The sequence below is a fragment of the Chlamydomonas reinhardtii genome, chromosome 6, assembly GCF_000002595.2.
Source record: "Chlamydomonas reinhardtii strain CC-503 cw92 mt+ chromosome 6, whole genome shotgun sequence".
NCBI lineage: Eukaryota > Viridiplantae > Chlorophyta > Chlorophyceae > Chlamydomonadales > Chlamydomonadaceae > Chlamydomonas > Chlamydomonas reinhardtii.
The window spans coordinates 8313013-8329214 of NC_057009.1; the positions used below are offsets into that span (position 1 = coordinate 8313013).

The following is a 16202-nucleotide window of genomic DNA, read 5'->3' on the forward strand; positions in this document are numbered from 1 at the left end:
AGGGAGGAGGGAGGAGGGTGGAGGGTGGAGGGAGGAGGGAGGAGGGGTTGTGGGCGGGGTCGAAACCCAAGATTGGGTGTAGTACAGGCGCCACCAGGGCTATCGCAGGCGGTGTGGGACATGTGCGAAGGATCGGTGTGGAGGTGGTTGCGGACTTCTGGTCACGGCTAGCTGCGTTTGTGAGTCTGCGTCGGCCTCCGCGCCGCTGGGACCTTGTCCCGAACCAGCACCCATTCCTAGCGTCAGATGATGTTGGAGGGGTTATCTTTGTAGGGCCAACAGCGGACTCGCCACCGGCCTCACCCTAGCTTGTCAGCTTAGGGACTCGCAAGAGGTAGTCTTATGACGCCGACCCACGGCTTAGGTGAGCAGCGCTAGCGTTTGCGGTGAGCCGGGCCTGGGGTTCCGGAGGCGAGGAGCATGGGGGTCATTCGGGGATCTCTCCTCAGCTAAATCTACTCCGCTTGGTTGCGTTAGGGCGCCTCGGCGCCCTGACCCTCCTTGTCGGTAGTAGTTCCTGGCCGGCCTTCGTGGCCGCGCCAATCCCCTGTGGCGCCTCCATGGCGTCCCTGGCGTTGCTTAGGTCAGCTGTAGTGCGTCAGTAGGTCTGCCGACATCCCCATCAAACGCAAGCACCACACATTTTTGGGCTGAGCCCCCCGAGCGGCCTCCCGACTGGCCTTCGCCCCCAACCCTCCGACTGTCCTTCGCCCCTCCCCTTCTCAAAACCAGGGGGGGCGAAGCCCCCCAGGATTGCCCCTGTCCGTGCCTGCCTGCGTGCCTGCGTGCCATACTGGCACAAACCGCGAGCGCCACGTATTATTAATTGCTATTCCCTATTGTAGAAAAATAGGCGGAAGGGAAAACTCGGCCGGAGCGAGAAGCGACCTCGCGAGTCCATGGACATCTTGACTTGCTTCAGTCCGCGAGTATAGCTCTCGGGCCCTGAATATCTTACATCCATGCATCAAAATATGTCTACGACAAGCGTCTTGGGGCAAGAATGTCGAAATTTTGTGCAACAGCCGAACCATGCGTGCCGAGCCCGCCTTAATTGTGTCGCGGCCCCGGAGCAAGAGCCCGAGCCCGGCTAGCCGTTTGTGGTGCTTATGAGGGATTTGGAATGAGGTACCACGGGGTCATGTGTGGAGTGGTGTGGACAGGGCGTAATTACGCGCGTGGCGGGCATGGCGTTGGCATACCCCTTTGCCAGTCCCGCTGGGCTTGCAAGGGTGCTGTTCATGTCGCCGGTACCCATCGTCACATCCCTTGCTCTATCAGGGGCTCAGCCCATTTTCCAGCTGTACAAAGCTGACACCCCTTGTCTCGTCGGCGTCACAGACGCGCAATGTCTTGGCGCGGAGGCCCATGTCCGGAAACGTCAGTGCCGAGGCACCACAAAGGGAAACACCTACCGCTACGCAGTACCCCGGCTTGCCCCCTCCCCCTGTCGCATTGCGCACCATTGCAGGCCCGGCATGACGGGAATTAACCCCCGATCCCAGCTATCGGCTATGGGCTCATTCCCAGCATCCAGTTCCGCGCAGTCGCAGTTCTGCGAACGGGGTGGGAGGGGGGTGCGGGGGGAGGGATGCCCGGTGCCCGGACTGTACGAGCCAAGGCGAGAGAGCGCGGGGGGGGGGGGGGCGGGGGCGGGGGCGGGTGGGGGTGGGGGGGCCCCGAGATGTTGCACATGATTTCGCGAAATCGTCACCACGATAGTATGCACTGTTGATACCACAAAATCTGCGCTGCTGATCCATTGAGATGAAGCAACCGGCGTCGCTGCTTTTGCCGATCGGCGAGGGCGCATGCGCTTCGCACTTACAATGTCTTGTGAAATGTTTATTGCCTTGAGGTGCCATCGTCTGCTGACAAGAATTGCAACCCGATGGCGCTATCGGCGCCGGGATCCTCCAATCCCTTCGCCTCTAGTCTGACGTCTTCCTTGCGTTTCCGCAAAGTTATGCATCGCTTAGGACAAATTGAATGGCGTATTATTTGCACAAGAATTCTGGCTACGTTCGGGTTTCTCGGCGTAACTGCACATAAAACTGGAATAACCGAGGGGGCCCCGCCTGGGACTCGATGCGACCGCAATGGCTTCCGCCCCTCCCCCTTCGGGGGAAGGGGCAAGCCAACCGAGCCGGAAACCTCCCAGCTTCGCAGCGCGATGGCTCGCCCTTTGTGGGGCTGCAAAGTCAGGCAATGTATAGTTTGGGATTGAAACGCGCGGCATGCAGCTGGAAGGAGTTATAACAGCGTGTTGAACAGCGCACCAATGCCTTGCCTATACTATACATTGCCTGACTTTGCAGCCCCACAAAGGGCGAGCCATCGCGCTGCGAAGCTGGGAGGTTTCCGGCTCGGTTGGCTTGCCCCTTCCCCCGAAGGGGGAGGGGCGGAAGCCATTGCGGTCGCATCGACCTTACCAACCTGCCTTGCCAATGTCCCATCACACACCAATGCCTTGTCCCTTCTTGCTACGCATTTATGTGGGCACGGGTGGGAGCCACACACATCGGGACTACGCTTTCCTGCCCCTTGCCATGTTCCATCACGAACAGCGTGTTGAACTGGCAGGAGAGGGGGGCAGGATGCAGCACCAGGACACAGCTACAGGAGGTGACAGGAGTCAGGAGACGACAGGAGGCAGGGGGAGGCAGGAGGAGACAGGAGGCGACACGGCACAGGCAGGGCACGGATTAACACAGGTTGAGGATTCCGCTTTGTGGCTTTTGCTTTCAACTTTTGACTGGGCTCTTATGGCTTTTTGAGCGGCGGTGGCCTCATGGCCTGGACGGTGCACTTTACATACTAGTTTTTCTGTGTCGCATGCCTTCAAGGGTTTTTGCACTTGGCAAATACTCCGTTACAGCCTCTATTCCCTACAGGATTTGGTGAAATAGTAACAACTACAAACAACCCTAATGTAAGGTTCTTGCCGAGGACTATGGCTGTCGCCCCCCTTTGGGGGGCGAGCCAACTGACCAAACCACCAGTACACCACAACACCTCGCCACGGGCACACCGCCCTCCACCCGCCCCACCAGCGAACTAGACCGACCCACCAAACAGGCACGCGCGCGCCCGGAGGCGAACAGGCGCACCAGCCGCCCGGGCGCCCGGGCAACAGCCGCCCGGGCACTCACAACCCGACACCCGGGACTACCCGACCAGCGTCACCTGCTGCCTAACGGTCCCTGAACCGGCATGCTACGAACGGCACCCGCAACCTAACTATCTGCAGAGCCAGCAAGGCCGCCGGTGGAGACGACGGCGGGCCAGGCGGCACGAGGAGAGGCGCCGAGGACCACCACGGAACATCGAAGCTTGCGCCGGCGAGTCCTGCGTGGCAGTGGCGGTGCAGGTGGGGTGGTGGTGATTTGACGCCAGCGTGTGGGACGGATGCGCGTAAATCGTTGTGGTGAATGGTGTCCCTGCAAATCACTAATGGTTCCAATTATGCCGGAAGGATGGCGACAAGTCCGTGCGCGGGGATGCAGTGGTGTGGCGCGGCGTTTGCCACGCGCGGTGTTCAGCAGGGTAGTGCTTCTCATCCCGTCGCGACCGCTGCCACTGCCGCTGCCTCTGCTGATAGGGCGCCAACCGCTCCCTGTACTGCCTCGGCCCTTGTCTTCACGCGCGTGGTCGCACTGTGTCACGGGTGGCCTGGCCAGCGCGCCAGTAGCCACCGAGCAAGCTGCTCCCGTCCCTGAGACAACGCAGTAAAACACCTTGCAGCAAGCCGACGCCATTGCTCGCCTTTCAAGTGCGCAACAAACACCCACAGACGATGGCAGCGGCAGCTCACCGGCAGTGCCTGCACCCCCGGGCCCGACTGGTGCAGGGACCCACTATTTGTCAACGCCCATTGGTCGAGCCCGCCATCCTCCAGTAACCTCCATCTTAACATCCGACGTGGCACTTAGGAATCATTAATCGATAACGTTAAGTCATGCCACGTTTTTGCTCCCCTTCACGTCGTCTCCACACGCGCACACCATACCGTCCAACACGTTCGTGCGGCGGGCGCATTACCGCAGCCCAACGAGGACCCACCCCCGTCGCAAGCTCTCCCGCCCCCACGCACCACCAGACATACCCAGCCCTGCCAAGTCGCCTCTACTCCTGCATCTCATCACCCGCCGCCGCCTTGCTGCTGCCCGCTCCCGCCTTGCCCGCCTTGGCCTTGGGCACGACCACACGCGCACTGCGCTTCTTGGCACCCGCGCGGCCGCTGCCGGCAGCCGCCGCCGCCGCCCCGTCGTCCACGTCCATGCGCGACCGGGCCTTGACGCGCGCGGCCTTGGCAAGCTCCTTGCGCACCTTCTGCTTGCTCTCCGCGTCCACCACCTTGATGCCCTTGAGCACCACACCCTGTGGAGTGTGGGGGTGTAGTTAACGATGCGGGTTGGGGTCAGGTAAGGAAGGCCAGGCCGGGCTGGGCGTGTGGGCATGGTGAGAGGGGGTGGTGAAGGCCGGGAGAGGTGCGGACAAGAGTGTGGGAGGTCGAGTGATGGAGAGCTGGGGTAAGGCCTTGCACGCGGTCGGCGGGTGTGTTTGCAACCTGTGAGCGAGCGTGCATTGTCTCGCTCTGTCCAGGCCCTCCCCATCCCCTAGGCCCCTTGCGCACATAACGTTGCCCCAAAACTCATATGTCATGATGCTGATGTGGGCGCGCGCAGCGGCAGTGACACTAAGCGCCCTGGGTGGGCAAGCCCCGGACCGCTTCCGCTTCTGCTGCGTAGAGTGCAACACTCCACGTGGAAAGCCCCAGTTCCTGGCCCGCGGCCGTTGCTCAGCCTCATACTGCCCGCTATTGTTCTGAATCCTGTATAAATTGTGTCGCGGTCGCCCCAGCGCTGCGCACACAGCCGCCGAATTTCCATCTATTTGCCCCTCACCTTCCGAATGCGGACGCCCTTTGATTTCTTCACTTTCTTCACACCAGCATTCTGTTGCTTCGCTAACTTGGCCGCCCGCTTCTCGGCCTCCGCTTTCTCTCTTTGCAGGTCAAAGTCATGCGCCTTCCGCTTTGTCCCTTTATTGTTCTTCTTGCTCATCTTTGAGGTCGATATGAGTTAGCTGTGGAAACGGTATTAGCTGTGACGCAGGAGTTCGGTGCACCGGCGCCTTTCCGCCCTTTCGGGACCCCCCATCCGGCCATCCATGCCCCAGTTACCCCAACCCCACGCCGCCCCTCCCCATGTCCGGTCGAGACGAGGCACGGCGTGTGACATTCTCAACTGTGACTCGCGGACTCACCGACATAACATGGCTTTACTCTCACACCTTCATGGCCGTCCGGGTGCGCATGCAGCAGATACATCGACGGCCTGCTTGGGCCTCGCACCCCCCTTTTTACCCGCCACGGGTACTACGGTATGGCTGGCCACCTCACCGCCTACACCTCCGCCACCTGACACAACTACTGCAGCCTGAACCCCTTTGCTCCGTACTCTTCACGCGCCTCATTCAAGTCTCTGATGCTGCTTACTCGCTCAACCGGCGCCTCTGAAACCTGCCCAACCAAGCATACCTGCCCAACCGAGAATACAACAGCGTCGCCCCAGCTTCTCTCCAGCAAGTTTGTTTGTTAGTGAGCTAGGCTGTGTAAGCGCTGCGTACCTCGTGTTTGCTTCATCGTTGGACGTAACCGTTGCACGTCCATGCCATGCCCCCCCACTCACACGGCCGCTGCATCGTGCATCCCGCGTGCCTACCCATCTACGACGATACAGCAACGCTAATCAACACCAGAGCCAAACTCACCTGCAACACCTCAAACGCGCCACCCCTTAACTGCTGCAGTGCTGTTTTGCCTACGTTGCATTGCACTATACGTCTACACGACTACTCAACTAACTGCTGCAACCCAGCTGCTGCGCCGGTGGCCGCATCCTACATGCCTACCCCACCTACGACGACACCGCACCCAGTCAGCCAGCCAGTCCGGCATAGCCTTACGAGGCTCGCCGGGGTTCCACACCTCTTCTCCTCACAGGTCGAACACGGCGGTCAGTCGGTCCAGCAGGTCTGGGGGGTGCGAGCAACACCCCCCCCCCACACACACACACACACGTTGATGGCGTGCGATTGTACGAGAGAAATGGGCATGCATTGAGGTGGCGAGGTTGTCAGGGCATACCGTACTAGAAGACAAGAGTGTGGCGCGTGGCCCTACCCTGCAGCCACGCCGCCGACTCACCCTGGTGGCGCTGCCGGCACTCGTCATAGCAGAAGCGGAAGCGGCTGTAGCGCCCCGCCCCCGGCTGTAGCAGCGGCCCCGTAAAGCCGGGCAGCCGCGCCCCGGCGCCCGCAGCCCGCCACTGCGCCGCCTTGGCGTCGTAGTCGTTGGGGTGGTGGTGCTGGTGGTGCTGCTGGTGGAGAGAGGAGCCGGAGGAGGAGGTGGTGGCTGTCGTTGCGGCGGCTGGCGCCGGTGCTAACGCTGCGGATGCCGCGAGGGGAGCAGCAGCAGATTGCGTCAAGGGCGACGCTGAGGACTTGGAGGAGGATGGAGGGCTGGGAGCAGTGGAGGCGGTGGCGGCGGCGGCGGCGGAGGCGGTGGCGGCGGTGGCGGGCAGCAGCACCAGGTTGCCGAGCTTGCCGTGCCAGTGCAGCCGCTGCACGTCGTACCTGCGAGTGTGCACACGTGTGTGAAAGTGTTGAGACACGTTGATACGATAATCGCGAATTGCGGGGGGTTCCGTTGCAGCTGTCTTGTCTTGTGCTCGGCCGAGACGCGGCGAACCTACGCGTTGTGCTGGGTGCACGAGGAGTGCGCAACTCACCAGTACTTGACTTCATAGGATGAGGAGGCTGCGGCAGAGGCGGCTGCAGCAGCAGTGGCGGCTGCAGCAGAGGAGGTGAATGAGGAGGCAACGTCTGCGGCCGGCTCCGACGCAGCGCTGCTGTTAAGATCGCGTGTGCTCCTGCTGATGCTGGCGCCGGGGCTGGTGTTGCAACTGCTGCCGCTGCTGCTGCCGCTGCCGCTGTCGAACCAGACGGGGGGCCAGGCGGACTGGGGGTCGCAGGGCGTGCTGAGGCGTGTCTTGCGCCACGTGGAGCCCTGGGGGTGCATGGGTGCGTGTGTGCATTCGGCGGGAGCGGCAGCAGCGCATGGGACGTGGAAAGAAAGCAGTTGTTAGGACAAAGCTCCGACCAGCGATTCTAGACGCTAGATACCTTGGTGCGGCACACGCGATGCCCCCTTTCCGCCGAAGTGCCGGCCCCCCGCACCTCGGGCGCGCTCTGCGGCACCACCTTCTCCACGTGCAGGCCGCGGATGTCGGGCACCTGCGCCCACACCGAGGGCGGCTCGCACCTGCAAGTGGCGGAGGCGGGCGGGAGGCAGGCCATTCGTTCCCGGCCACCCGCTTCGACGAGGACAGCCCCCAGACCCCCAGACCCCGCCCAGCCCCCACCTGAGCAGCAGGTGCCTCAGGGTGCGCTGCTCCGCGGTGCCGTACAGGTCCTTGGCGTCCAGGAGCGCCCTGATGCGCGCGTGTGCAGATGTGTGTGTGTGTGGGGGGGGGGGGTGCGAGGCAGGAAGGGCGGGAGAGTTGATACCAACCCCAGAAAGAAAGCAAACCGAGACCCAGAACCCAGGAGCGGAAAGTTGGGGAATTGCGGAATAGGTGGTCATGTCCAAATCCGAACCTCCGACACCGCGGCCGAGATAGTGGGGAGGGAGCAATGAACGCGAGGCATGGGGCGGCTCATCACTGGCTTGAAGGCACGAGCTACACATGCCCGCGTCGCGTGGAGGTGCACTTGGCATTGGGTTTGACAGCCCTGACCAGCCCAGTCGCCACTGCCGAAGCCCCACAAGGTGCATGGGCTCTGTGCTGTGCCCAACGCTTGCATGTGTAACAGCACCACAGGGTGGTGGCGCCCTAAAGCCCGAGTCCCGACACACGCATCGACACACACACGCATACGCCCCCACCACCTGCGCGCGCGCACCTGAATGCCGCTCGCTCCAGGTTGCTGAGCGCCACCGCCTGCAGCACCGCGCGTGGGCTGAAGGGGCGTGACAGCAGCGCCTCAGCCACCACTCCCCAGCGCGCGGCCTTGGCAGCGGCGTCGCCCTGTATGTGTGTGTGTGTGTATGTGTTAAAGAGCACAAGGAAAACGTTGTGTGTATGTGTGTGAGAGAGAGTGTGTATGTATGTTTATGTGCGGAGGCGAACGATGGTTGAGGCGGTTCCCCGCACGAGGCGTCAGGCGGGGTTGCTTCGTCTACATGGTACGTTGCAAGGACCGGGCCAGTGCAAGGATTGGGCCATTGCTTGGCTGGGATCCCTATGCCTGGTGACACAACTCCTGGCCCAGCATCCCCGGCCCTTTCTCTGCTAGAGTACTCATGCTCATCTCCTCCACCACCCCTGCCCCTTGGCCGCACCTGCAGCTCCAGCAGCAGCTGCAGTGCCTCGGCCGCCTGCTCGGGAGACAAACACAAAACATGTACTTGCAGTTTCGCTTTGCTACACACAACACAGCACCCAGGCCAAGGCCTCAGGTCCATGCGGCACAACAGGGCGCCAAGGCGCTTTGCATACGTCCCATTTGAACCTTGGCAGCGCACCTGCAGCGCGTCCTAACCCCAGGACTCATGGCCAAGCGCACCCAAGCTCCCCCATCACCTTCATGAACTGCACACGCTGCGCCAGATCGTCTGTCTGGTAGCAGAACTCCAGCAGCGGCGGCAGCCAGGCCTCATCCGCAAACAGGTTGAGGGCGGCGGAGCGGGCGTTGAGCTCGGCCAGCAGCGCCGCCTGCTGCTGAGCGGCGGCGTCCTGTGGGCCGGCTGCAGCGGAGCCGGCTGTGCGCTCCTGTTGTCCGGGTGCAGGCGAGGAGAGGGAGGTGGAGGAGCTGTGGGCTGAGGCTGCTGCCCACTGCGTGTGCTGCTGATGTAGGGAAGCCAGGTGCTCCGCCTCCGCCTCCGCAGGGAGGGGCAGCGGCAGCAGCGGCTGTGTGGCAATGAATGTGGCACGGTGGCAGGGTAACACGGTGCGGCACGGCGCCGGCAAGGCAGCGCCCAGCAGCTGATGTGGATGGGAAGAATTGCATGCACAAGGTTTGCTGATTGTACGGTATGAGCACAGCTTGCTCTTACCTCCCGTTGCAGTGACTGTGATGGCGGCAGTGGTGGCGGCACCCAGCTGGCCTGCCGCAGCTGCAGCAGCAGGCGGGCATAGTCCAGAGCCACCTGCAGGATCTGCAAGGCAAGCAAAAGCATACTTCCAAGTTAGCATGCCGGCCTTGCCATGCATGGCTGGGCGTACAGGCTTGCACGCGCTTCACAAAACACCGCACATCGCATGCCTTGCACAGAACATTATGGCAGACCGCATGCACCTCGCAGTATGCTTCAGCACACAGCGTACACCACACAGCGCATTCACCATGTGCTGTTCAAACAGCAGGGGCATGCCCAGGTACCCACACACACCACACATCCCACGAAACAACAACTGGCATGCAAAGCACTGCACACTGTGTAGCACAATAGCCACACACTACACATCTGGCTGCCATTTGTGCCATGACCCCAATGCCACCCGTGCCACGCACCTCATGCGCCGCACACCCCGCACTGCCAACGCACGCCTCACCTGCTTGACCGCGGCCGGGTCGTCCGCGCGCCGCGTGAAGTACTCCAGCACGCCCGCCGCAGCCCCATCCGCATCCATGCCACCCTCTCCGTCCCGTGCATCCCCATAGCTGCCATAACTGCCTCCAACCGCCAGCCCGCCAACTGCTGCCGCTGACAGCAGTCCTGGGTCGCGCACTGCTGCCAGGCGTCGCATGTATGTGAACACCCGGTGAAAGGCAGGGCGGCCCAGCACAGCCTCCATGTCAGACCAGGCTGCCGCGTAGGAGGCGCGCTCTGCCGGGCTCAGGCTCTGTGGCCACAAAGGGTTGGGAGGATGCCGCAATGGCCGGGTAAGAGACAGCTACATGCCTACATCAGTGTATCCTGACAGGACCCTCCGTGCCCTCTATGTCCTACATGCCATGCCATCCACCTCAGGCCCGAGTCCGCATGCCCAGCCACCCAACCAAGTCACGCAAACCACAGGGCCTCAAGACATGCACGTCCGGTACCCCCACCCGCACAAGGCGCCCCCGACCTGCCCGCACCTGCAGCAGCTCGGCCTTCAGCTTGTCCACCACCGTCAGGTCCATGCCGCGGCCGTTGAGGCAGGAGAAGATGGTGAAGGAGGCGTTCTCGTCACGCGCCACCATCAGCACCACAAAGCAGTTCCGCAGCACGTGGAAGGCAAAGTCCTGTGTGGCCGGCAGTGGTTGGTGGTGGCATGCGTATCCCAGGTAACCACTCCGTCTCACACACGTCCCCACACACTGCCCCCCTGCCTCTGCCGTCATCAAAGCTCCTGCAACCAGACCGAATACCGGTACAGTAAATTCAAGCCACCCAATCTCCAGCTGCCACCTCTGCTTACCTGCAGATTGAGCCCCGCCGCCGCCAGCCGGTCCAACTGCGAGCTCAGGAACGTCGCATTCTCATAGAGCCGCCAGTGCGACTCGCTAGCCAGCGGCTGCACCTCGCCAGCTGCCCCCTCCGCGACCTCACCAGCAATACTGCTGATGCCCCAGCCATCGCCAGCGCCAGTGCCAGCGCTCTCCTCGCCTCCGGCGTCAGCAGCGCTACCGCTGCCGCCTGCCCCGGCCGCCATGATGCCTGCGCGCCGGAAGCGAGTGGGCAGCCAGCCGTCCAGCATGTGGGCGCGCAGGAAGGCGTTGTCAGGCTCACGCAGCTGCAACCGGTACCTGTGTGGGTGTGTTGAGCGTGAGCGCGGGTGAGTGTGGAGCCGGCGAGTTCACGTGCGGGGTCAGGGCCGTTGCGTGGGCCGCCCTCCTCCCTCCTACCCGCTCTAGTTGATGTGGTTACACCTGCTCTAGCCGGGTCAAGTTGCCCAACCGCCACCGCCACCACGGCCACCGCCAGCACCGCCACAAGCGCCGCCACAACCACTTCAACCACCAAACCCCCAGCCCCCAGCAACACGTGCCAGCAGCCACGGGGTTCAAGAAGGTACTACCCGCACCGCCATCCCCCACCTGCCGGTGCTGCCCGGGTCCAGCGGGTCCGCCTCCAGATACAGCATGCGCCGCAGCCGCCCCTCCAGGCCCGGGCCGGGGCCGGAGGCGGCTATAGCAGAGCCAGCTGTAGCAGAGGGGGCGGCTGTAGCAGAGGACGCCCAGTGGCGCAGGTAGCCCAGCAGTAGCATGAGGCTGGTGAGCCGCTGCTGGCCGTCAATCAGCTGCGGTGGGACACGTACGGGAGCAGCATCAACACGCGGGCAGCGCCGGAATCAGGGAGGGCCTGATTCCTATCCGTTGCAAGCACGTGTAAGCGTGTGTGCGTGTGTGCGTGTGTGTGTGTGTGTGTGTGTGTGTGTGTGTGTGTGTGTGTGTGTGTGTGTGTGTGTGTGTGTGTGTGTGTGACACACAGCCCACCCCCTCCCTCTCGCCCACCCGCACGGCAGCCCGAGTGGCCGCCTACCTGGTACGGCGTATGCGCGCCATCGGTTGCCCCCCCGGCTGCGCCCCCGGATGCTGCCCGGGTGGCCACAATGGCACCCAGGAAGTACTCCTGCCTGGACTCGTACGCCCTCACAAAGTCCTGTTGTTATGAGCACGCAAACGTGCGTGCGTGCATGCGTGTGTGGGAGCAAAAGTGAGAGCATGCAGCATAACGTTGTGTTGCCTGGTCAACAGGGGCCCGGAGACTCCACTCTTACGGGCTCAGCGGGCCTCCCCAGGCTTCTACCCATAGGGCCCAGGTAGCGTGCACTTAACTCGCAAACGGTTTGTAACGCCGCGCCCCCTAACCTCCGCACCCAGTGGCCAGAACCAACAACACCCAAGCCGGCCCCATCCCTTGTGTGCCCTACCGCTGTACAACTCAAGCACCCAAGCACGCACCTGCAGCAGCTCGTAAATCTGCTTGGTGCGCCAGGCGTAGGGGCGCTGGTAGGGCGGCACGTCGAAGACAAACTCGGACGAGTCAAACAGCTGGAAGAGCGACACCTGCGGTGTGTCCGGTGAGCGGTGCTGGCTAGGGTCCGCAGGGCATTAAACACTGAAACCCCTGACATACACGTGCACACGAGTCTTCAGTGAAATTTCAGAGCGGGAGTACAGGCGAGTCACAGTTGCGAGAAACTGTGCGCAATTGCTTGGGTGGTTGACTTCTTAATCGACCCTGCGTAACGTGCGCCTGGAAGGTACTCGCGGGCCACGTTGCTGCGCTACCGGGTGTTGGCGATTCCGTGGGGTGATTGGATGCGCGCTATGTAAAATGATCCGCCTGGGGAACACAGCTGGAAAACCGACCGACGCCAAACTCGTCCCCCCTGAGTCCCCCACGCTGGCAGTCCCTCACGCGGCAGTCCCTCCGTATATGTAGTGGTGACTCGCTGGTCATATGTCTCCGACACCTACTACTGCTCCTGCGCTGCGTGCTTGCATCCTAGGTTTTATGCTCTCTCCCACCTGCCGTGCCTCCAGAAAATCACGCTTGTGTGCCGGTGCCGGTGCGGGCGCAGGCGCGGGGGGCGCGACTGTATGTGCCGCCACCGAACCATCCTCTCGCGGGACAGTCGCCGTCGAGGGCTGCTGCTTGTTCTCGCGATTGTTGAGGCGAAACCAATCAAATGCAGCAACGCCCAGGCGCAGGCTGCGCGACGTGGAGGCACGATGCGAACGTGCCGGGCACCTTGGGCATCCAGCGAGCGAGTTACCTAAGGAGCCATGTTGCTGAGTGCAGACGCTGCTGCGATTCATATCGGCGCTGAGCGAGTCACCTGGACTCTAAACGTCTTTGCTGCTGGCACTAGACGCGGTGCACGGTCAGGCTAAATAGTATCCCTGTTGTATATTACCTAAATACATCAACTAAAGCGCGATACAGAGAGGACATGACTCTCCAGGTCAACACTAAGTTTGCGCGGGAAGCGCTCCGATTGACAGCTCCTGCCAGCTCTTTGTAAGTTTCCGAGCTTTAACGTTTTGAGTAAACTCTTTGTAAACTTATCGAGGTCACAGGCAGAAACGTTGGCGGGCGGGCCGATCCTCATGGGCGTTGCCCCTTCACCCCGCACGCGCCAGCCACGCCAGCTCCTTGCCCTGCCTCGTCTTTATTATCCTGCCCTGATGGCACCACATGCCACACAAGACCCGCCCCCGTCTGTATAACACATGCATACTGCCCCGTAAACCCAAATTGGAAGCCACGGATCACATGCTTGGTTACATGCAACACGAATCTATCAACAGTTTGCGCAGGCCTTGACAATCATCAAGAGCTTCTCTTCACACCCATTCGTTCAGTCATTGGAACCCGTCTCGCAAGTAGTGACGTACATTTTGCAGCCACATAGTTACGTCGAAAATGCAGGTCAAGAGTCTTGTCAAGGGAAACACAGGCGCAGCAGCCCATGTGGTGGTGACCTACCGGCCTGTCCAGCTACCGGCCTGTCCAGCTACCGGCCTGTCCAGCTGTCCATCACAGGGTCTCACATAGACGTAAGTAGTATACCTACATACGACCTATGACGCGCCTATGACATTCATAAGCTAACAACGATGTAATTATGATCAACTTCACGCGCGTGCATTACCTTGACTCACCTTGCCCACGCCGCCCACAACCCGAGGGCCAGTCCTACTCGAGCATTGAAACATTGGGGTCACGGACCAGGACCAGGAGGAGTCTGGGCCCTCACATGCCCCCTCAAACCCTCATGCAGCTGCTGCCCTTGGCTGCCCCGCCATTGCTGCCGCCGATGAGGCGGCAGACAGGCAGGGCCGCACGTGCCGGACCTGGCTACTGCGCCGGGCGTGCGGCGGGTATAGCCCCTGTGCCCCCGGGCGATGCGCCGGGCGAGTTGTACGGCAAGGCTCCGTACGCTGTGGTGGGCAGCGGCGCCAGGAAGGCGGCGCTGCGCCCTGGCGACAGCGCCGCGTGTGGACCCGCCAGGCTGCGCGGCCCGTAGGCAGGGAGGCCTGCGTGTGTTTGGGGGCGGGGAGGGAGAGTTGAATTGTGGCAAAAAGCGGAACGTGCCAACAACTGACATGCCAAGGTTCGTACCCGTTGGTACCGGTCTGCATTCCGTCAATCACGTCCTCTCCCAACCCTGCTAGCCCGCATCCTGCCTTGCAGGGCATTCACTGCACCCCACGCTGCTTGAGCCCAGGACTTCATGCCTCCTCCCTCCCTTTCGGACGTAGTACGAATACCCCACACCTCCCTCCCTCTCGCCCCACCTGCCACGGGCGGCGGCAGCAGCGTCATGGTGCCGGTCATGATGCGCGGCCCCATGCCGGGCGGGAAGGCGGGTGTGGCGGCGCGGCTCTTGGCGGCCAGCAGCGCCATGTCGTCGTTGGGCACCAGCGGGTGGACCTGCAGCGGGCAGGGCAGGGCAGGGCAGGGGTTGGGAGGGTTGCAAGGATTGGTACAGAGAAGTGTAGCGAAGTAGACAGCAGGCGGAGGGGGGAGGGGGGGGGGTGGACGTGCAACGTGGTGCAAGTGCTCATCTGCCGTTAGACGACCGTATGGCGACCGTAGGGTGATCGCGTCGCACCCACATCCCTGGTCGCAGCAACCTCCTTGCTCCTACCCCGCTCCCCACGCCCTGCCACCCACCCCCCTGCCACCCATCCGGCTTCTGCACCCGGCTTCTGCACCCGCCCCCGGCCCCGGCCCCAGCCCCAGCCCCAGCCCCAGCCCCAGCCCACTCGCCTGCCCCTGCGGCGGTCTCCTGCAGCACATGAGCCAGCTGATCAGTCCCACCAGCGTCAGCAGGATGAGGCAGCCCACGCCGCCGCCCACCGCAATGAGGATGATCTCGTAGTCGGACAGCGGCCCGGAGGAGCCGCCGCCGCCGCCGGCATCCACCGGCACCTGCGAGCCTGTGTGTCAGACGGGTGCAAGGAAAGGATGCAGGCAGGACAGGGAACGCGAGTGAGTGGCGTTGTCAGGGCGCCAGGGCGCCGGAGCGGAGGCGTGTGCGGACGGTGAGCACTGACCAACTGGCGGGATGCGACGAACCGGTGAACGACTCGGCACCTTTGCAGCGTGCGCAGCGTGCCCTCCCTCCCCGGGGTCTCTCCCGACAACCTTCCAGCCCCCAGTCCCCGCTGACGCACCCTGCACGTCCAGGTTTATTGTGAGCACCGCGCCCGCGTCCGTGTTGGCCACCACCAGGCACAGCGGCACGGCGCTGGGTGCGGAGGTGGACCGCTCGCACGTGGCCAGCCCCACACACGACACAGGCGTCAGGGCCGGGTCGGAGGGCGGCTTGCAGGGCGTCTGGGTCAGCGGATCGCACGGCTGTGCGGGGAGAGGGGTAAGAGAATGGAGAGGAGGTGAGTGGCAGACAAGCGTGGCGGGTGTGGGGTTTACTGGTGCCAGAGGGCAGCAGGCGGACGGGGCGGGGCGGCAGGCGAACCGGCACGGAGAGTGGGCTGCTCCCGAACCGCGCTCCAGGCGCGGCTACCATGCGCACATTCTACCACGTACTCGTTCTGGCATTTTTGCCACGTACGGTATTCGGAAATCCTGGTTCGGTGTAGGCCGTGCACGAGCGACGCGGCAGGACCTCCTTCACACAACCACGGCAACAGCCATGCACGCGGAAACCCTGCCACCAACCATGCCACCTTTCTTCCTACTCTTAGCAGCTGCTGTTATCCGCATCTAGACTCTTGACAGCCCCAACGACCATGGCTACATCCCCCTGACCCGCCTTACCAGGTCCGTAAGGTACATCCATGCCGACGTGCTGTCGGCCCACATGGTGGCGTCGATGGTGTACCACCCGCACGACACATATTTGCCGCCGGCCTGCAAGCCGTTGCAATGAGTGTATGCGTCAGTCCAACGTCCAAGAGGCATCCTCACACGCGGCAGGGTTTCCCCAGGTAGTAAGCGCCCGGCTACGTCAGTCCGGCACGCGTGCGGGGACAGCAGCCGCGGCGGAGGCGAACCCTACCGCTATCTTGTAAGCGGTGGCGTTGTAGGCAGCCCGTCCTCCCGTTATAGAGCTAAGTATTATCAAAAATGTTATTGTCGCCAGGGAACGTGGGCGGATGGCTCGCGAAGGGCCACCATTCCTTTCGATCCTTTGCTTTGGCATCACCGGCGTCGTCATAGTCGTTCTAATAGC

The 16202-nt window shown here is 62.6% G+C and overlaps 3 protein-coding genes across 4 annotated transcripts; all 3 read right to left on the bottom strand.

Moving 5' to 3' along the window:
- Window positions 1–2798: 2798 nt before the first annotated feature.
- Window positions 2799–5091, bottom strand: CHLRE_06g306100v5 (uncharacterized protein). Of its 2 annotated transcripts, none has more exons than XM_043063710.1 (3): window positions 4908–5091; window positions 4106–4380; window positions 2799–3348 (listed from the first exon to the last, which is right to left on the bottom strand). In XM_043063710.1, the coding sequence occupies exons 1-2, from the start codon at window positions 5064–5066 to the stop codon at window positions 4126–4128; spliced, it is 414 nt and encodes a 137-aa protein (XP_042924416.1). In that variant the 5' UTR covers window positions 5067–5091; the 3' UTR covers window positions 2799–3348; window positions 4106–4125. The 2 variants fall into 2 exon arrangements, with proteins under 2 accessions (XP_042924416.1, XP_042924417.1); XM_043063711.1 differs by having other exon boundaries at window positions 3815–4380.
- Window positions 5092–5245: 154 nt separating this feature from the next.
- Window positions 5246–13041, bottom strand: CHLRE_06g306150v5 (uncharacterized protein). The gene is made up of 16 exons (XM_043063712.1): window positions 12529–13041; window positions 11959–12063; window positions 11537–11656; window positions 11092–11294; window positions 10473–10800; window positions 10150–10296; window positions 9621–9911; window positions 9122–9223; window positions 8649–8975; window positions 8408–8443; window positions 7969–8093; window positions 7428–7496; window positions 7243–7327; window positions 6795–7072; window positions 6212–6639; window positions 5246–6039 (listed from the first exon to the last, which is right to left on the bottom strand). Exons 1-16 carry the CDS (start codon window positions 12817–12819, stop codon window positions 6002–6004), a joined length of 2973 nt encoding a protein of 990 aa, XP_042924418.1. The 5' UTR covers window positions 12820–13041; the 3' UTR covers window positions 5246–6001.
- Window positions 13042–13272: 231 nt separating this feature from the next.
- On the bottom strand, window positions 13273–16201 carry CHLRE_06g306200v5 (uncharacterized protein). The gene is made up of 6 exons (XM_043063713.1): window positions 16029–16201; window positions 15788–15880; window positions 15184–15367; window positions 14777–14946; window positions 14302–14437; window positions 13273–14040 (listed from the first exon to the last, which is right to left on the bottom strand). The coding sequence occupies exons 1-6, from the start codon at window positions 16170–16172 to the stop codon at window positions 13862–13864; spliced, it is 906 nt and encodes a 301-aa protein (XP_042924419.1). The 5' UTR covers window positions 16173–16201; the 3' UTR covers window positions 13273–13861.
- Between the last annotated feature and the right edge of the window lies 1 nt (window position 16202).